The sequence below is a fragment of the Myxine glutinosa genome, chromosome 1 (assembly GCF_964187855.1).
Source record: "Myxine glutinosa chromosome 1, kmMyxGlut1.1, whole genome shotgun sequence".
Lineage (NCBI taxonomy): Eukaryota > Metazoa > Chordata > Myxini > Myxiniformes > Myxinidae > Myxine > Myxine glutinosa.
Window position 1 is genome coordinate 162,692,635 of NC_136261.1, and position 20,303 is coordinate 162,712,937.

The 20,303-nt window shown below is 47.6% G+C and overlaps 1 protein-coding gene across 1 annotated transcript in view; it reads right to left on the reverse strand.

Annotated features, from left to right (window-relative positions):
* The window catches only part of LOC137416728 (U3 small nucleolar RNA-associated protein 14 homolog A), a 193,699-nt gene that overhangs the window by 125,043 nt on the left and 48,353 nt on the right, over positions 1-20,303 (reverse strand). Inside the window, exon 7 of the mRNA XM_078771162.1 lies at positions 7,432-7,596. Within this exon, the coding sequence (XP_078627288.1) occupies positions 7,432-7,596 (165 nt within the window). The remainder of the gene's footprint in view (positions 1-7,431; positions 7,597-20,303) is intronic.

Genomic DNA, 20,303 nt, shown 5'->3' on the forward strand with positions numbered 1-20,303 from the left:
TTTGGAACACCAATTGTACTATTGGCGTAACAATTGGTGTCTGGGAGTGAGATTCGAGGCCCGAACCAAATTTTTTAAACATCTATAAAAAAAAATTTGGTCAAAATTTGGAGCGGCCGAAATTTGTTTTGTTTTACAAAACCCGAATTTTGAAATCGCGCCATGGCTGGTCAAGGCGACGGGATGTCGGTGGGAGAGATAGACGGGGTAGAATCGACACAGGACCTCAGGGAAATGTATGTGGAGGAAAGAGAGGAGGAGAACATTGGCAATGTGGTTGAGGGGGTATCAGGTGCACAAAATGGCGCTCTCGCGCACGAGGTTTCAGGCGCGCAAAAAGGCGCCTCGCACGAGCGCGCGGTAGCCGAGCCCGCTGTATCAGCGGGCTTTAACATGCAGCCGATTGACATGCAGGCCCTCATTGCGCAGCTACAGGCAGCTGTACAGATGAGTATGGGGAGCCAAATTGAGCGATTGGGTGAGCGATTGGAAGGCCAAATGGGACAAATGGGGAACCGGATGGATGCTCAGGGTGAGCAATTGGGGGTAATGAGGGACGAAGCGAGGGGTACCGGTGAGGGATTAGACAAGAAATTTGAGGGATTAGACAAGAAATTTGAGGGGTTAGACAATGGGATAGAAGGGGTGAAACATGGGTTAACGGGGGTGGAAAATAGAATGGCTGCCCAGGAGAATCAGATAGAGGGGGTGAAACATGGGTTAACGGGGGTGGAAAATAGAATGGCTGCCCAGGAGAATCAGATAGAGGGGGTGAAAAATGGGTTAATGGGGTTAGAAAATAGGCTGGAAGACAAATTGCGGGCAATAGGGGAGCAATCCGCCCGGGAAATCGAACAGATGGGGAACCAGATAGAGGAGGTGAAAATCGGGTTAGAAAGTAAATTGGATGCTCAGAGGGATGAATTGGGACAGATGAGGGTGGCATCTACAAAAGAGATGAAAGAGATGGAGGAGATGAAGGAGGAGATACGACGAGGTGTAAGTGAGGAGGTCTCGGGAGTACGCGAGGAGGTAAAGCGAGGTGAAAAGCGTATGGAGAAAGAGGTGAGAAATGGACCGGCTAGGTTACAGGGGGGAATAGAGGACCTGACGGAGGAGGTGGAACAGCTGACGGTGGGACAGACGGAGTTAGTGGAGCAGGTTCGAAGGAACACTGCGGTATTAGGAGGGTTGAAAGCGACACAAAGAGACATCAAGGACGACTTAATAGCGACACAGAGGCAATGTCAGATGGTACGTGAGGGACTGACAACGAGGTTGGAAGAGGTGACAGAAGTAATGGAGATGAAGGACCGAGAGGTGAGGACGCACATAGAGACGGTCAAAATAGCCTTAGAGGACGAACTTGAGGAGACGCACCGGGAAATAAAAGAGGTGAAGCAAAAATTAGAGGAAGTGGCAGAAGAGGTGAGTGAAATTAAGAAGAGACGGACAGAAACTAAGAGAGAAATACAGGAGGAGGTGATGGAATATGTACAAGGTCGGTGCTCAAATCGTGATGATGTGCTCGCTAACCAAATAAAGAGTTTGCAGGTGGCGAAGGAGGTGCGGAGACGAGGTGCCAAGGTGAGTGGCGATATATTCGGAAATGCATATGATGTGAGGAAAGCTTCAGTCGGCTTGGGGGTTGATTTGGATCCGGGTGTTCGTGAGAGGCCGCTGGTGAAGTGTGCAACAGGTGCGGTGTGCGAAGGAGGAGGTGTGTGAGAATGTCCGACTCTGGGGTGTGTGAGGAAAAAGTGCGCGCCGAGGAGTGAGTGTGCTGTCGAGAGTGAGTCGGTCGTAGCGCGTGTGCGAGGGAGCACATGGAAGCGCGTAGTGAGGAGTGTTACAGAGGATGTAACGGGAGAGTGTGCCGTCGAGAGTGAGTTGGTTGTTCCGCGTGTGTGAGGGGGCACATGGAAGCGCGGAGTGGGGAGTGTTACGGAGGAAGTAACGAGAGAGTGTGCGCAAGAGGATGCGCGAGAAAGGTGTGTAACGGACGGGTGCATGGGGAAAGAGTGCGCTGTCAAGAGTAAGGGAGAATGCACGCCTGTGGTGAGTGTTACAGAGGATGTAACGGGAGAGTGTGTGCAAGAGTGTGCGCGAGAAAGGTGTGTAACGGACGGGTGCATGGGGAAAGAGTGCGCTGTCAAAAGTAAGGAAGAATGCACACCTGTGGTGAGTGTTACAGAGGGTGTAACGGGAGAGTGTGCGCAAGAGTGTGCGCGAGAAAGGTGTGTAACGGACAGGTGCATGAGGAAAGAGTGCGCTGTCGAGAGTAAGGGTGAGTGCGCTGTCAAGAGTGGTGGTGAAAGTAGTGAGAGTGACACGGAGCGTGAGTTGGTTGTGACAGGTGAGCGAGGATGTACACCTGGAATGGAAGGATGCACACCTGGAATGGTAGAGCGTGTGTGGGAATGCACACTTGAGTTGGTCGTGAGGCATGTGGTCGGGTGTGCGAGTGAGAGCACACCTGTGATTGTCACAGAGGAGGTGACCAAGGAGGCGGCGCGAAGAGGTGTGTTGGTGAGGTGTGCGAACGACGAGTGTGTGCAAAGGTGTTCGGTGGTCAGGTGTGTGACCAGGTCGGTGAGCGGAATGAGTGTACCTGGGTGTGTAAGAGAAGGTGCAATGACGAGGAGCATGGGGACAGCTGGATGTATGAGCGAAAGAACGACTGCAATAGCGAAGTACGCGGGGTGTACGGGCGGCGTTGGAGCACCGAGCTCGGTGAGGGTGAAAGGGGTAGCGTATGCGTGTGAGCATGCAGGTGAGGCATCGACGGTAACCGGGTTAGCGGTTAGAGCGACTTATAGCCGAATCGGGCCCTCGGTGCGTGCCGGGGTTCGCGTGCCGCGAGGACCAGCGGGGATCCGAACCACGGCGGGTTCGAAAGGACCGCCGTACGCGATCCACGCTGGGCCACGCTTGGAACGGCCGCGTCCGTGCTCCGCTAGGCGGAACGGGCAGCCCGATAGGAAGGGTCGTCATGGCGACCCCTTTTTGTTGAGGCGTTCCGGCAGGTCGAGATCGGGCAATTGGATGGCTCCGTGCCGAGGTGGTGCGTGGGATCTCGGCCCAGGTAAGCGCCCTTCCCTGCACCGAGTGCCGGACGCATCCAGCCGCCGGCACCAAACAACCCGCATTCATTGCTCGGCTTTACGAAGCCGGGCTGTGGAAGTGAATTGGCGCACCGAGAGGCACTAGTGAGTGGACTGTGATGATGGTAATAGTGATAGTGATTTGATACGAAATTTAGAATAGTGAGTAGAATTGGCAGTAACTGGAAATTTTTGATTTGTGGAAATTGGACGAGCAAAATTTATAGTAAGAGATGCCCCATGTGATGGGATGGCAACTCTGTCATCCCTCACAGAGGGGGCAAAGGAGCACTAGTTTTATGGGGTTTATGGCAGTGAAAACTAGCCCGGGAGGGTTAGGATATATAATGTGTAGGGATCTAGAGAGATGACCTTAGGTAACGTTAAGATTAGTTAGTGACAATGATACCGGTAGTGGGGACGCAGGTCGGGTAGTGTGGATGATAATGACGTGGTATGTGCTTAGTTTAAAGGGAAGACGGGGAGCACTAAGTTAGCAGGGCAACAGGTAGTTTAGATGATGCCGTGTGAGTGTTGGAGGTGAATTCAGAAGTGTATTGTGAAAAGTGTGTGTGTATATATATATATATATATATATATATATATATATATATATATATATATATATATATACATATATATATATATATATATAGTTATGGTTTTCACGCGACCCTCCTGCCCTTACAAAGGGGAGATTAAGCCCCTTGTTCTTTTTCATTCGTCGCAACCGAGAGACTTGAATCGCCCCACCCGGGCAGACGCAGGGTAGGGTTCCGGGACAATTCTCGCACGTACCTAAGTACCTACGCCGCCGCGGAAGCGGGGATCAAGCCTCGCACGAACCACGCGTAATTTGAGTACGTCCGAGCGGATGGAGTACCACGTGGTCCGTGCAGTTATCTGGTATTGGAACCCGATTCGAGCAGTTTTATCCACACCACGCTTAGTCAATGGATGGAAATGACGGGAACGGTCGAATAGAAGAAAGAACACAGGTTTATTAATTGTTATTTACACAAGGATTGGTAGAAGCAGAAGGGACACAGGGCAGAACTTAACAGTCTTAGCTTAAACCCAGACACGGGCCCATTCACACTCACAGGGGGAAATGAAGAAAGGAAATGTTCAGGCGCTGAACATGCCGGCTTGGTCGTCCAGGAACAGCTTCGCCCGGCGTGGCCCTCCCCGGTCACAGCACGTCCCTCGATTAAGGCAAGCAGGCGACGGGAGGGATTCTTGCAGCGCGTCTCTCGAACAAAGGCAGAGCAGGCAGGCGGGAAAATATACGCATCTCTCGCACGGCTCGGTGGTTCCTCACAGCGCTATTAATCAGCGGCGCGCTTTCACTCGCGTAACTCAATCGAGAGGATCCGCCTCAAGCTCAACCGAGCAATTCACTTGTTCAAACGCCTCTTCCTTCAAAACTCGTTTGGCTTCTTTCAGCGCACCTCTCCTCAGAACTTGTTCACTTGTCAAGTGCCTCTCCCATAACTTGTTCAAGCGCCTCTCTCCTCAGAACTGAGGTGGGGTTTTTTTCACAAAGGATTATATTGCCCCACCCTTAGTCCGCATCGAATGTTCCAAACCACGCCTTTGCCACAGTCGTAAGCCACTCCCCTTGAGCCCTGATTGGCGGCTCGTGCTTACCGTCACTCCTTCCCCGCCTTCCTTCGCCCTTGATCGATGTGTCCAGGCCTACCTCGTGGCATTTTGCGCCAAAGCCAAAGTATTGAGGCGGCATAAAGCATTGGAGGGAAACCTAACTCTCATTTTTCTACTCAACGCAAAACTACACAAAGGAAAAGGACGATGCTTACATTTCCGAAGAAATAACTGAACTATCGCGAGGCTACATGTTGTAGTGTGACTAAACTCTGAGGGGGAAAATTAACCTTAATTTGTAAAAACACAAAGCCACAACAATATATACACACAAAATATTAGTTTGTATTTGCAGATTTATACTTCAGCGTGTGATATGAATGACATCATGGGCCATACATCCTATCAAAGAGGGGCAGCTCGGGCCCCGGAATAACTAACATAACTAACTATAAAGGGTGATTCTCGTTGAATATTACTTTCTTACTTGAATACTTTACATGTGCTATACTTATCAGTACATTTCATCTATAATTGTTTTGCCATCGTCTGGAAATACAACACACGTTTATTTGCACCTCTATACCGTCCCACATGTTTTAAAAGAACAGAAAAAAGGAAGGAAAAAAAAAAAAAAAAAAAACGTGTGGGAAATAAGTTTACCTCGAGGAAACTGATCTTAGCAAAAAATATTCAATTTCAATATTAACTAGAACTGCCACTTTAAAACTGCTGGCAGTGATGACCGGTTTACTCGCACCCACTTTTGATACAACCCCACTTTTGATACAACCCCACTTTCATTGGACATGCTTTGACACAACCCCCTTGGATACAACCCCGATACACACACACACACACACACACATCCCCCCCTCCCCCACACGCACACCCCTCCACACACACCTAACCCCCCCTCCTCCACACGCACACCCCAACCCCCCCGCACATACACACATATCCACCCCCCCACATACACACACACACCCCCACCTCCACACATACATACACACACATCTGCCCACCCCCCCCCCCCCCACACACACATATCCACCCCCCACACACACACATATATCCACACCCCACACACACACACACACACACACACACACACACACACATATCCCCCCCCCCCCCACACACACACACACATCCTCCCCCCCCCCCCCATACACACACATCCCCCCCCCCCCCCGCACCACACTCACACATGTCAATCCATGCACTGATTGCAGAAAAAGCGATTTTTAAAAGAAAATTAACCTGAAATTGCAGACAGAATTATTTATTTTATCTGAGAAGCCAAACGAGGTTTTTTCTTCTTTAGTTTCTCACTACTTTGTGTAAAATGCGATCGAGTTTAAAAAAAGTCAGAATTTTACCAAATCTGTTTCATTCGTTTGTTAATATACCTCACCTGTTGACAAATCTTCAATTGGAATTTTATTTGAGGTTCAAATGACCGCGGGAGATCGTGTGATAGTGATCACGTCCTGGAAGGACAAAATGGTGCGTTTCTTCTTCTTTCAACAATAAAGACATAGCTTCGAGACAGTACATCCAATCATCTTGAAATTTTGCACACTTGTTCCGCTTGATGAAAGCTACATTGCATTAAAAATTGAAGTCGAACAATGCAGTGGTTCAAGAGTTGGAAGCTTTTTAAAATCTACCTTCCATTATTTATTGCAACCAAACCATGTGACTTATCAAAACAACTCAAGTAACATTGAAACATCCCCCCATGAGGAACATTTGTGTTAGGTTTCCACTCGATATCTTCACAAATTATGGAGGTGATACCATTTCTAGTTTGAGCTTAAAAACGTCATAACTCTGAAACCATGTGTCGGATGACATCGTGCTCCAAGGCTTTTTTTGTTCGTCATGGGTGTGCGAATATGCATGCCAGGTTTGGGCTCGATCCGTTCAGCCGTTGCGGAGAAAAAGGGATTTTTGTGTTTTTTCACGGAAAACAAAATGGCGGCCGAACCATGTGATGTATGACTTCGAAATTTTTTGCATTCTGAGTTTTTTTTTAACTAAGCATCTGGGAAAAAAGTCATTTTCAGGGGAGAAAAAAAATTTGGTTTGACGAATTCTAACCTCTTCACTTCACGTTAGCATTTTTAATATACTCGATACACATGTTTTTTGTTCCCATTGCGGAGTTCTTTAGAATGAGCTATTCCTCAAAATTTTTCCATTGAGCGGTTTCGGAGATAGTGGGGAAAGGTTGAATGTGTTTTACAAGATGGCGCCCATACCACGTGACCTATGACGTCATAATTAGCATTAAAAAATTCTACCAGCCAAGACGATCATTTGATGAAAATTTCCTGTCAATCCGGCCAGCGGTTGCTGAGAACATTAATTATGAAGTTTTCAGAGGTGCAAAATAGGGCAGAAGAATAATAATAATAAGAAAAACTCTAGCAGTATAATAGGTTTCCTCTCCATTTCATGGAGAGTAAACCTAAGAAGAAAAACTCTAGCAGTAATAATAGGTTTCCTCTCCATTTCATGGAGAGTAAACCTAATAAACAACATTCTGCAATTCATCCTCATTGAGAGAGCATCGTGAATGTGGCCATAGCCCACAGTGAATCTGAAGTGAATCAATTACGTACAAGTGTTTAAGAAGCCTTCAATGAAGCACAAAACAAACCAGACAAAGTACAATTACAATTGATATTGCAGTTTTTCAAACTTTCAACCCCACCTTGGAACCTCGAGTAACATCATGCAGAGGACGTGCAAGGTCATTGGTCATATTCCAATTGCCACGTGGAAGCACCAGTGAAACGTCACGCCTTCCTTCCAGCACAGCGGGCACCCATTTGTCGACCGCTTGTTTTGCCTTTGTGTAGGTTGCAGCTCTGCGAGCCTGAAATTCAACAATGTAAGGCATATGTTGAATTTTGGTCTCCCAGTTGATTTGAACTCGAAGGTTATGTGATACAGAGTATGCTGATCATGCTGTAACCAATTCAATTTGATCAACACCAGTAAAAACATCTCTAATTGTGCTACACCTGGGAAAATGAACAGAGCATTTTGAGAATCTCCATAAGTATATGATTTCAAAATCCTGCTGAAAGTGTTTTCAAAATAGAATCATAAAAAAACGATTATTACAATACTTTATTACTAGATTGGTCGGAAATCTGATAAATGTGCTTCTATAAAATCCTAGAAGCATTTTTGGGGAAAAGTTGACAGACCACTTTTTTATCATAATTTGGGAGTGCTGAGTCCATTTTTGCTGTCTGTCACCCTCTCAGATGAAGGCAAAATCTTCAAAAATGGCCGAAAACAAAATGGCTGCCAAAGATTCAATTTTACTGTCTTTTTTTAATACCTCTCTAAATTAAATACAAAGTTGAGTACTCTCCTCATTTCAAAACCATCATTATGCACAAAACTATTCTCAAATATGCAAAATACTGTTATTAGTTTCTTAACATGTGCTGAGTTAGTTAGTTAGTTTTCTTAACATGTCTTTCAATCCTGATAAATCTCACACTCTTACGATGTCTCTCCGAAAAGACCGACTGGAAAACCCTCCCATCCACTTTCTGAATAATCCTCTCCAAGAAGTTCTGTCACTCAAACTTTTGGGTCTCACTATTTGCCATGATCTTTCCTGGGAAAACCACATTTCAAATCTGGCCTCCAAAGCCAGTCGCCGACTGGGCATCCTCCGTCGTGCGAAGTCCTTCCTTGGCACACCTGAGCTCCTCACCACATACAAGGCTTTCATCTGCAGCTCTATGGAATACTGCTCTCCCCTCTGGTCTGGTGCTCCTGCCTCACACCTAGCCCGTCTTCACGCTGTTGAAACCAAAGCGTTCAGAATCATTGGAATCTCCCGCGATGAAGCTAACTCCAAGGGCCTCTCACTCACTCACCGCAGGCAGGTTGGTGGTCTTTCCATCTTCTACCGACTCCTCTCTGGCCTTGCCCCCCCAGCCCTCTCTGGGCTCTGTCCCCCAAATATTCCTACAGGTCGCACAAGATCTGCCTGCAACCCTCTTATGGTTAAACTGCCAAAATCAAGACTTTCTGCTCACCTTCACTCCTTCATTCCTCTTTTCTCCCGCCTCTGGAACAAACTCCCTCACTCTCTTCAATCCCACTCCACCCTCCAGGTCTTTAAAACAGCTGTTCACCACCATCTCTTATCCTCCCCCATCCAAAACCTTGATCTTTTCTACCCCCGCTAATTTCGGTCCCCTTGTGTTTTATACCTCTCCGCCCCCCCTCCCCTTCCCACGCCCCCTGCCCCCAAGCCCTCTCCCTCCCACACTTCTCCCTGCTCTCAAATGTTGTGGTTGTGTGCTTCCCCTTCTCTCCCCATCTTGTCTTCTGCTCCCTCTTTTTGTATATTTTGTTTGTCTGGTTGATTTGTTTGTGAAATAAATGTTAGCTCTTTCACGAGCCTCGATTCAGTATACAAAAAACAAAAAAACAAAAACAAAAAAAATAGGTTGATGGTGTCCATATTGAATTTCAAGATGGCTGTCATTGTTAATCGGTATGTTGCCAATATAGGAAATATGAAGGCGACACAAGAGGCTATTTGTAGGCACATTCATATGATGACAAACAGTGAATTAGATAAGGTACAAGCATTTAAGCAGTACATAATGCTACTTTATATGTATTCAAATTAATTTAGCCATATATAATACAATGTACATGTGATGTTATCTGATAGAATGTGCATCTCCCTCCAATGTCTCATATGAAAATGATCGAATTTTCTGCAATTGTGTCACACAGTCATTCATATACAGTTCTACTCATTGTGACAGTTGTCGTTATCCTTGCATTTGCATTGTGATGTACACAACAGACGAGACTTTCTGCACTTGCACCGTAAATTCATACAGCCAGTGTTGCAGCTACAGGAAATCAGTTCCAGACACGACTGGGGTACAGGTGGAAATGACATCAAAATGGGCACCAGTTTGTCCTCGCTCTGTTTCCAACCCATGGACTCGGGTGGAGGCAGATCTGGGTAGTTCAGATGTGCTTGTCTCCACACTAATGCCTGATAATGTGAACGTTTCACATGGAAGAATAGTGCATCACTTGTTGGGGGAAGTGACTGGAGCGCGGGACTTAATGAAGAGTACTGGTCGAGCCTTGTCAACTGTGTCAACGTGTTGCATCTTGTACATTTTGCAGACAAACAGCTCCGCATCTTTAGCAGTTCCTTCTGTAAGATCTCCATTTCCAAGATTTTGCAGTAGTCCGTGATGCTCTGTAAAGACTTTCCATGCAGTGGATTTGCTGTGGCCCGAGAAGAAGGATGTCACATCACTTCCAGTCAAAGCATGGAAGGCTGGAATAGTTTTCAGCACAGTCGGACCAAACGATATCTTTTCTGCTATTGTGTGAATAGGTATATGTTTTCTTTTCTTAGCTGTGCCCGCTTTGAGCCAGAGTTTTGTGCAAGACATTCGAGGGAAGTGAGCCAGAAGAAGAACCAGAATGTCAGTATCCCTGGCTTGAACCACTATTCTGTCAGCTTGGTTTTTAACACAATGTAAAATAATACGGGTATCAGCCTCTTCATGCTGAGCTTCAAGCAGGGATGTGTCCACATCCGGGTTGTTTGATTCAACCCTCTCTTCATCATTGAATCCACCAGCCACAACGATGGTTTTGTCATGCTGATCATGCCTTACCATATGTTCAGAAAAAATCGTGCCAGGTCAGTAGTGTATATATGTTGCTTCTGGGACACTCTCATTTTCCCATTGACTTACATGTTAATTTTCCTCTTAACCTTAACCTGGTCAAATCAACAATGATTTGTCCCATCAGAGGGTGGCTGGCAGATCAAACAGAACCTCATTGCCCATTAACACCTCTATTTCTCCCACCCTAATCTTTATGAACCTTTTGTCTATAGTACCTATCCTTAATGTTGTTTATTAGACCACTCAAACACTATAGACCTATAATCCTTCTTCTACATATCATCTGGCAGATTATCTTTGACCCACTCAAACATCGACCCATTCACTTACTTGTTAATTTTCCTCTCACCTCTTTACGAACCTTTTAGCCTTTTGACACCTATCCTTAATGTTGTTCATTAGACCACTCAAACAATGATCCCCCCTTGGTCTTATGGTACTCTTACTATCAATGATCCCGAGTCGACCACTCAAACATCGATCCTACAAATATTTGTTTATGCGTGGGAAATAATTTAATTCTCCTACAACTCTCTTCACCATCTAATATATTGTTGCGAATATGGAATTTGGCCTCCATATCCGCTTGTAAATATTCCCCTATTTCCCCAATATTCCCCAACTATCCCCAATCCCCCATTCCCTAGTCCCATTGTCTGTAAACAACAATCAGTAGAGCCGACCTTCCCCTTTTTCCCCCATTAAATGTCGTGCCCAGGTCCACCGCATCACACGTAGACAACTTTCGGACATCTTGCTAGTTATTCTTAGTCTATGTCAGTTAAGGACTCGTTTCCATTAATTATGACTCTTCGTTGCACCAGAATGTGATTATATGGCACCAGTAGTGAGTTTAGGACCTTTCCCATACCTCCTTCCATCTTCTTCCCCAAACAACAACTACAACTACAACTACAACTACAACTACAACTACAACTACAACAACAATTACAACAACAACGACGCTGCACCGGGGGAGTGTGCGTCATCACACCGGCTCGGTTAGCCGCCATTGACAATGCGCGCCGGACCATGCGCTCCACGGGGTTACCACGAAGGGGCTGGCTGTCAGCTCCTCGTCAAGGGCGGAGCCGGTAACCCCCCCGCACGCACCCAATGAGAAGCAACGAGCCGATTCCATCTGGGGCGGAGCTAACGAGCCGAGGGCGTGTCACTCCCCGCCGGATCTACGCAGCCACTTGCCGGATGTGAGGGCAGATGCGCCCCCAGCCTGAGCAGACAAGTCACCATCTCCGAGCGCTGTGACCTTCCCGCATCTCTGGACCGGACCGAGTCGATTCTGCCTCGAGCCCAGGTGCACCTGGAGCCATCGATTCTGCCTTTCCTTGCCATCAATCCCCGTGTGAGTCAGCCTTTTGTCCCGTCTATCTGTCGTCTGTTGGGAATAATATAAGAGTGTGTCTAAGTGCTTGTCTTTCTATGCTGTACCTCTTGTAGTTGTAATCTAACCTTCCGCCTTAATATAACCTCCTCCGGAGGTCTTGAGAACTGAACCCTGGGTGTCGTGTCATTTGAAACCCAGCCGTGTGTCCTTTTCCTTTATTGCCTTTATTGACCTAGCGTAGCGCGATTAGTCAACGTTCGAGTATAATCGGGTAACTTGTGCAGACGTGGTCATACCAAAACCGCTCGGTAAATAACATCTAAGCCACGTCTGTAACAATTGGTGTCGAGGAGTGGAATTCGAACCCGGGACTAAATTTATTAGGCCCAAATTTGTAACAAGTAGAATCGATTCGGAGCGCGTTTCCCGCGCGAAATTATAACGGCCGAAATTTGTTTTGTTGTATAAAAACCCGAATTTTGAAAGTCGCGCTATGGCAGACCAAGACAGCTGGGGTCCGGTAGGGGAGAGTGAGGCAGGGTCGGTCCAGGACCAAATTGAGGGACATGAGGGACAGGAGGAGAGCGAAGCAGCGAGGGTAGCAGACGCACAAAATAGCGTCGTTGTGCCCGACATTGCGGGAGCGCAAAATGGCGCCTCGCTGATCACCGCGCCCGCGACCGTGGCAGCGCCGCCGGTGGATTTGAACTTGTTTTTCATACAAATGAAGGCCCTTATGGCCCAGAATAGCGAAGAAATGGAAAGCAGAATGATGGGGGTAATGGGGAACCGAATGGATGCTCAGAGTGAGCGATTGGAGGGCCAATTAGGGGTAATGGGAAACCAAATGGGGGTAATGGGAAACGAAATGGGGGTAATGAGGGACGAAGCGAGGGGTACCAGTGAGGGGTTAGACAATAATTTTAAGGGTTTAGACAAGAAATTTGGGAAGTTAGACAATAATTTTGAGGAGTTAGACAATAATTTTGAGGAGTTAGACAAGAAATTTGGGAGGTTAGACAATAATTTTGAGGGGTTAGACAACGGGATAAAAGAGGTGAGAAATGGGTTAATGGGGGTAGAAAACAGAATGGCCGCTCAAGAGAATCAAATGGAAGGGATGCATAAAGGGTTAGAGGGGTTAGAAAACACCATGGAAGGCAAATTGAGGGACATGAGGGACCAAGCGGAAAGGGAAGTTAACCAAATGGGGCAGCAGATAGAGGGGGTCAGAATGGGGGTAGAAACCAAACTGGATGCTCACAGGGAGGAGATGGAGCAGATGAGGGTGGCATCTGGGCAGGAGATGCAAGTGATGGGAGAGGAGATCAGAAGAGGAGTGAGTGAGGAGGTCGGAGGAGTGCGCGAGGAGGTGAGGCACTGTAAGGAGCGCATGGAGAAGGAGGTGAGAAAGGGGACTGTAAAATTGCAAGGGGGCATAGAGGACCTGACGCAGGAGGTGGAGCAGCTGACGGTGGGACAAACGGAGTTAGTGGAGCAGGTTCAAAGGAACACTGCGGTATTAGGAGGTTTAAAAGCGACACAAAACGACATAAAAAACGACCTGATAGCGACAAAGAGGGAATGTCAGATGGTAAGTGAGGGACTGACAACGAGGTTGGACGAGGTGATAGAGGTAATGGAGACGAAGGACCGGCAGGTGAGGACGCACCTGGAAACGGTCAAGGTAGCCTTAGAGGATGAGCTTGAGGAGACGTACCGGGGAATAAAAGAGGTGAAGCACAAATTAGAAGAAGTGGAAGAAGGGATGAGCGAAATTAAGAAGCGACGGAGAGGGGATAAGAAAGAGATAAAAGAGGAGATAAAAGAATTGGTCCAAAGTCTGTGTTTGGATCGTGATGATGTGCTCATTAACCGGATGAGGGATTCGCAGGTGATGGAGGAGAAGCGAAGAGGAAGAGGACCCGGTGTAAGTGGTGACCAATATGGTCGTGCGTATGATGCGCCAGGTGATTTAAGAAGCTTGGGGGTCGAGATGGACCCGGGTGTTCGTGAGAGGCCGTTGGTGAAGTGTGCGACAGGTCTGGTGTGCGAAAGAGGAGGTGTGTGAGAAAGTCCGACTCTGGGGTGTGTGAGGAAAAAGTGCGTGCCAAGGAGTGAGGGTGCTGGCGAGAGTGAGTCGGTCGTAGCGCGTGTGCGAGGGAGCACATGGAAGCGTGGTGTGGTGAGTGTTACAGAGGGTGTAACGGGAGAGTGTGCGCGAGAAAGGTGTGTGACGGACAGGTGCATGAGGAAAGAGTGCGCTGTCAGAAGTAAGGAAGAGTGTCCACCTGTGGTGAGTGTTACAGAGGGTGTAACGGGAGAGTGTGCGCGAGAAAGGTGTGTGACGGACAGGTGCATGGGGAAAGAGTGCGCTGTCAAGAGTAAGGGTGAGTGCGCTGTCAAGAATGGAGGTGAAAGTAGTGAGAGTGACACGGAGCGTGAGTTAGTTGTGACAGGTGAGCGAGGATGTACACCTGGGATGGAAGGATGCACACCTGGAATGGTAGAGCGTGAGTGGGAATGCACGCTGGAGTTGGTGGAGAGGCACGTGGTTGGGTGTGCGAATGAGAGCACACCTGTGATTGTCACAGAGGAGGTGACCGAGGAGGGGGCGCGAAGAGGTGTATTGGTGAGGTGTGCGAGTGACGAATGTGTGCCAAGGTGTTCGGTGGTCAGGTGTGTGACCAAGGCTGTGAGTGGAAGGAGTGTACCGAGGTGTGTAAGGAAAGGTACGAGGAGCATGGAAACGGCTGGATGTGTGAGCAAGGAACGGGCTGCGGGGTGTAAGAACCCAGGTGAAGCATCGACGTTACACGGGTTAGAGGTTAGGTCGACTTTTAGCCGAATCGGGCCCTCGGTGCGTGCTGGGCCTCGCTTTGAACGGCCGCGTCCGTGCTCCACTAGGCGGAGCGGGCGGCCCGATAGAAAGAGTCATCATGGCGACCACTTTTTGTTGAGGCATTCCGGCAGGTCTAGATCGGGGCATTGGATGGCTCCACGCCGAGGTGGTGCGTGGGACCTCGGCCCGGGTAAGCCCCCGTCCCTGCCCCGAATGCCGGACGCATCCAGCCGCCGGCACAAAACAACCAGCATCCATTGCTTGGCTTTACGAAGCCGGGCTTTGGACAGGAATTGGCGCACCGAGAGGCAGTAGTGAGTAGACTGGGTGATGAGGTTAGTGTTTTGGCCCCGAAATTAGAAAAAGGCGAAATTTGATGATTGGCAAAGGATTGGCAGAGTGATGATTGGTAATGGTACAGTGATTGGCAGATGATTGGCAAATTTTTGATTTGTTGAAATTTGATGTGCAAAATTGGTAGTGAGAGACCCCCGATGTGGTGGGATGGCAAATCCACCATCCCTCACAGAAGTGGGGGCAAAGGAGCACTAGATTATGGGGTGTATGGCAGTGAAAACTAGCCCGGGTGGGTTAGGTTATTAGTAGGGATCTAGAAGAGATTGACATTAGGTAACGTTAAGTTTAGTTAGTGACTGATACCTGTAGTGGGGACGCAGGTAGATGAGTGTGGATGATAATGACGAGGGAGCGCAATAGTTTAAAGGGACGACTGGGAAGCGCAAGTTTCAGAAGGGAGTAGTTAGCTGAGATGATGCCGTGTGTGTGAAGATTGAACAGGTGAGAATTGAACAGGTGTGATTGCATAGGTGTGCAACTGGACAGGTGTGTGGAGCAGTGGATGAGTAGTGAGTGTTGTGGATCAGCGCCAATGCGCTTGGGGAGAGAAGGGTGCAGGTGGCACCAGGTGTGAGAGCACAGGTGTGCAAGTACAGGTGTGTGGAGAGAGTTGGAGTAAGTGGTACGGAGTGGTGTGCATGGTGCGAAGGTGTGGATGGGGGAAGAGTGGACCCCTTTCACGAGTACCCGGGGCGGGTAGTGTAAGTGTTAGGTAGAGGGTACAGGTAAATTGTGGTTGGATATTGGCATTTGTGGTGCGGTGGCAGAATGGTGTTGTGAATGGGTGCATTAGTGTTGTGGAAATGGCTGGGCGTGTAGCCTGTTAGTGTGTGTAGTTGGTTGGGCACTCCACCACTGTGAGGATGTCGGCCAGGTGAGGCCGCAGGTGGGCTCTGGGAGCCGGTAGTTGTGAGTGGGTGCCTGAGGATCCCGGGTGTGGATCGGGTAGCCCAGTGCCAGAGAGGGCACCGAGTGGGGAGAGTGCCAGAGGGCCTTCCCCAGGTAGTTAGGTTAGGGTAAGGAGCAGGTAAGCTCGGAGGCAACCGCAGTGGTGGAGGTGTGCAGGTGGGTAGACCCACTGGGAGAGGTACACGCCACAGCCCAGAAATTGTGCGAGGGCACCGGGAGATGAATCGGGGGAGTGAGACCCCAAATTGAAAAGCACCACAGTTTGGCCAATGGGAATTGGTTTTTAGAACCCATAGTGTAAGAGGGCCAATGGTTTGGCCGGAGAAAGACCCCGGGTAGTGTAAAGTTGTTAAAGTCATTTAGGAAATAGTTAGGATTGATGAACCTGTCGCACCATACGCAGCCACTTACCTGTGGTGATAATGATGACTCCACACCTGTGTTTTCTTTGTTTTGTTGCAGGAAATGAGAATTGCTGTGTGGATTTGTGAGACGCATCACGACGTGGATGAGACATTGGGGTGATTCCATCTCTCCCTCCCTAGGAGGGACTGATGATGAATTGGTAATGGCAAATTTTGATGTTGAGTTGAAAATGGCAAATTTTGATGTTGAGTTGAAAATGGCAAATTTTGATGAGAGTTGAAAATGGCAAATTTGATTGGTTAGGAGGGAGAGAAGACGAATTTGGTTTATGGGAGGAACGGGGAAGACAGTAGGGATGTTTGTTGATTTGTAAAGTAGATGTTTATGGGTAGTGTTGTGTTTTGTGGATACAGTAAGGGGTAAGGGAGAGGCCATGTAGGTTACCTGGTGGGGGGGGGAGCGTACGGTAGGAACGTACCTGTCTCACCTGGTTCCCATGTGCCCCCAGTGTGCATTACCTTGCATTGCGTGCACTTTTGCGCCCTTACCACCTTACTCACTTGTCTGCTTCTTTTGTCTCCCACCTCCGAGGATCTGGCTTTGGGGTAGAGAGAGAGGAGAGAGAGGTGCTGGCTTCGCAGTTGTGGGCCTGCACTTTCGCTGTTTGCTGCTTGGATCGATACACCATATGGACCGCAATGTTTGTGGCCACCCACAATGGACCGCAGCTCTTTTGCGGCCAAGCACCACCCGTGGAAGGACCTATGGGTCAACGTGGCACCTATGCCAAACAGGTGAACCACTTTTAGTTGACACCACTGAAGGCCACAATATAGAAATGGACGCGGTTGGCGCCTTTCTTTATTTTTTTGAAAGAGGCAAGAAGGCCAAGTGCACCACACGAAGGCAAGACCAGCGGCAGAACATCGGCCGGCTGCGACACCACACAATGATTCATAGACACTTTATTGGTGCACCGGATGGTGCTCACTGTGTGATGGGGTGGTGCTTGATGCTTGGAAGGGGTGCTCTGCACATTATTAAAGGCCGTAGGCCACAGAGCACTCGTGGGTTGGTGTATCGATGCTAGCATGCGTGCTCTCTCTCTATGCATAACATCTGCATGTGTTCCTCCAAAAACAGGTCCTGGATCGTAGTGTAAATATCAGCGTAGTCTTGTGTAAATAATGCTCCCTACCGGCTGTATGTTTAGTTTGAGGATTCTTTCCGGATTCGGTTATCCTGTGGGTGTGTTTCTGTGAGGAGAAGGGTGCAACGTCGCAGGGGGACATATTTACTCATTTGTGAATATCTGTAAAACTGTCGCACTCAGGGTAGAGTTAATAGTAGAGGGAACTACATTGCGTGCCACACTAAAGTAGGTAAAAATTTATCGGGTCGGGACGCCCCGAGGGTAGAGAAGGGTGCAATGTTGCGAATATGGAATTTGGCCTCCATATCCGCTTGTAAATATTCCCCTATTTCCCCAATATTCCCAAACTATCCCCAATCCCCCATTCCCTAGTCCCATTGTCTGTAAACAACAATCAGTAGAGCCGACCTTCCCCTTTTTCCCCCATTAAATGTCGTGCCCAGGTCCACCGCATCACACGTAGACAACTTTCGGACATCTTGCTAGTTATTCTTAGTCTATGTCAGTTAAGGACTCGTTTCCATTAATTATGACTCTTCGTTGCACCAGAATGTGATTATATGGCACCAGTAGTGAGTTTAGGACCTTTCCCATACCTCCTTCCATCTTCTTCCCCAAACAACAACTACAACTACAACTACAACTACAACTACAACTACAACAACAATTACAACAACAACGACGCTGCACCGGGGGAGTGTGCGTCATCACACCGGCTCGGTTAGCCGCCATTGACAATGCGCGCCGGACCATGCGCTCCACGGGGTTACCACGAAGGGGCTGGCTGTCAGCTCCTCGTCAAGGGCGGAGCCGGTAACCCCCCCGCACGCACCCAATGAGAAGCAACGAGCCGATTCCATCTGGGGCGGAGCTAACGAGCCGAGGGCGTGTCACTCCCCGCCGGATCTACGCAGCCACTTGCCGGATGTGAGGGCAGATGCGCCCCCAGCCTGAGCAGACAAGTCACCATCTCCGAGCGCTGTGACCTTCCCGCATCTCTGGACCGGACCGAGTCGATTCTGCCTCGAGCCCAGGTGCACCTGGAGCCATCGATTCTGCCTTTCCTTGCCATCAATCCCCGTGTGAGTCAGCCTTTTGTCCCGTCTATCTGTCGTCTGTTGGGAATAATATAAGAGTGTGTCTAAGTGCTTGTCTTTCTATGCTGTACCTCTTGTAGTTGTAATCTAACCTTCCGCCTTAATATAACCTCCTCCGGAGGTCTTGAGAACTGAACCCTGGGTGTCGTGTCATTTGAAACCCAGCCGTGTGTCCTTTTCCTTTATTGCCTTTATTGACCTAGCGTAGCGCGATTAGTCAACGTTCGAGTATAATCGGGTAACTTGTGCAGACGTGGTCATACCAAAACCGCTCGGTAAATAACATCTAAGCCACGTCTGTAACAATATTAACAAAGTATATGTTTGAGTTTGGTTCTTTATTAAGATATTTTAACTGAGATAAGATAAAATAATAAACCTCCCTCAATGTTCTTGTCTGAGCGCTTCCAGTGCCGCCCACTTTTTTGGTAAGCTCCGCCCACTTTCGGTAAGCCCCGCCCACTTTTGGTAAGCCCCACCCACTTTTTACTAAGCTCCGCCCCCTTTTGCTAAGCCCCACCCACTTTATAAACTCTTCAGCATTGTATCATTTCCAGGTAATACATTACATCATTTTCAGGGAATTCCCATCACATCATTTCCAGTTAAGACACGCCCAGGGAATTTCCACAGGAAATGACACACCCAGTCCTTATAAAAGGCACCAACCACACAGGCTTTTTCAAACACGCTTTCTGCTTCACTTGAGAATGGACTACTATGCCGAAATGGAATGGGATAACTTTGCTATTCCTTGGAGTCCTACTACCTGTGTAGAACTCAACCTTCAGATTGATGAACTGGACTCGAACCTCTTATCAATGGAGGTAAGTTTGTTTGTTTATTTATTTATTTATTTATTTAATTAATTATTTATTTAATTATTTATTTTAATTTTTTTTTTTTTTTAGATGAGACTCGTGTAAGAGTTAACAAAGTTTATTTTAATATTCATAGAGCTTGATTTATACAAATAAAAATATTGTATTAAATTAATACATTGTTATTTTCTTTCACAGGAAATTGTATCTGAGATACGAAATGAAAATTCTGCTTTTAACACAACTTGGGATGAAGTTATTTTTTTGTTTGAAGACATTTTGAACAACCAAGACCCCCAGAACGAGTTCTACCTTGATGACCCAGCCAAAGAGTTATACCTTGGAGATCCACAAAATCCTGAAAAAGAGTTTTACCATGATGATACTTGTTGTGAGTTATCAAAACAAAACCCACTGAACAAGTTCTACCTTGATGAGCCAGAATACAAGTCATACATTGGAGACCGACAAATTTCTGAAAATTGGGAAAGGGGAGTTCTCCCTGATGGTCCGCAGTTATACTATGTGAGACACATCATAGAAACCCTAAAAAATTGGGCAAGGAGAGTTCTCCCTGATGGTCCGCAGTTATACTATGTGAGACACATCATAGAAACCCTAAAAAATTGGGAAACGGGAATTCTCCCTGATGGTCCGCAGTTATACTATGTGAGACACATCATAGAAACCCTAAAAAATTGGGCAAGGAGAGTTCTCCCTGATGGTCCGCAGTTATACTATGTGAGACACATCATAGAAACCCTAAAAAATTGGGAAATGGGAATTCTCCCTGATGGTCCGCAGTTATACTATGTGAGACACATCATAGAAACCCTAAAAAATTGGGCAAGGAGAGTTCTCCCTGATGTTCCGCAGTTATACTATATGAGACACATCATAGAAACCCTAAAAAATTGGGAAAGGGAAATTTTCCCTGATGGTCCGCAGTTATACTATGTGAGACTTATCACGGAAACCCCCAATATTTCTGAA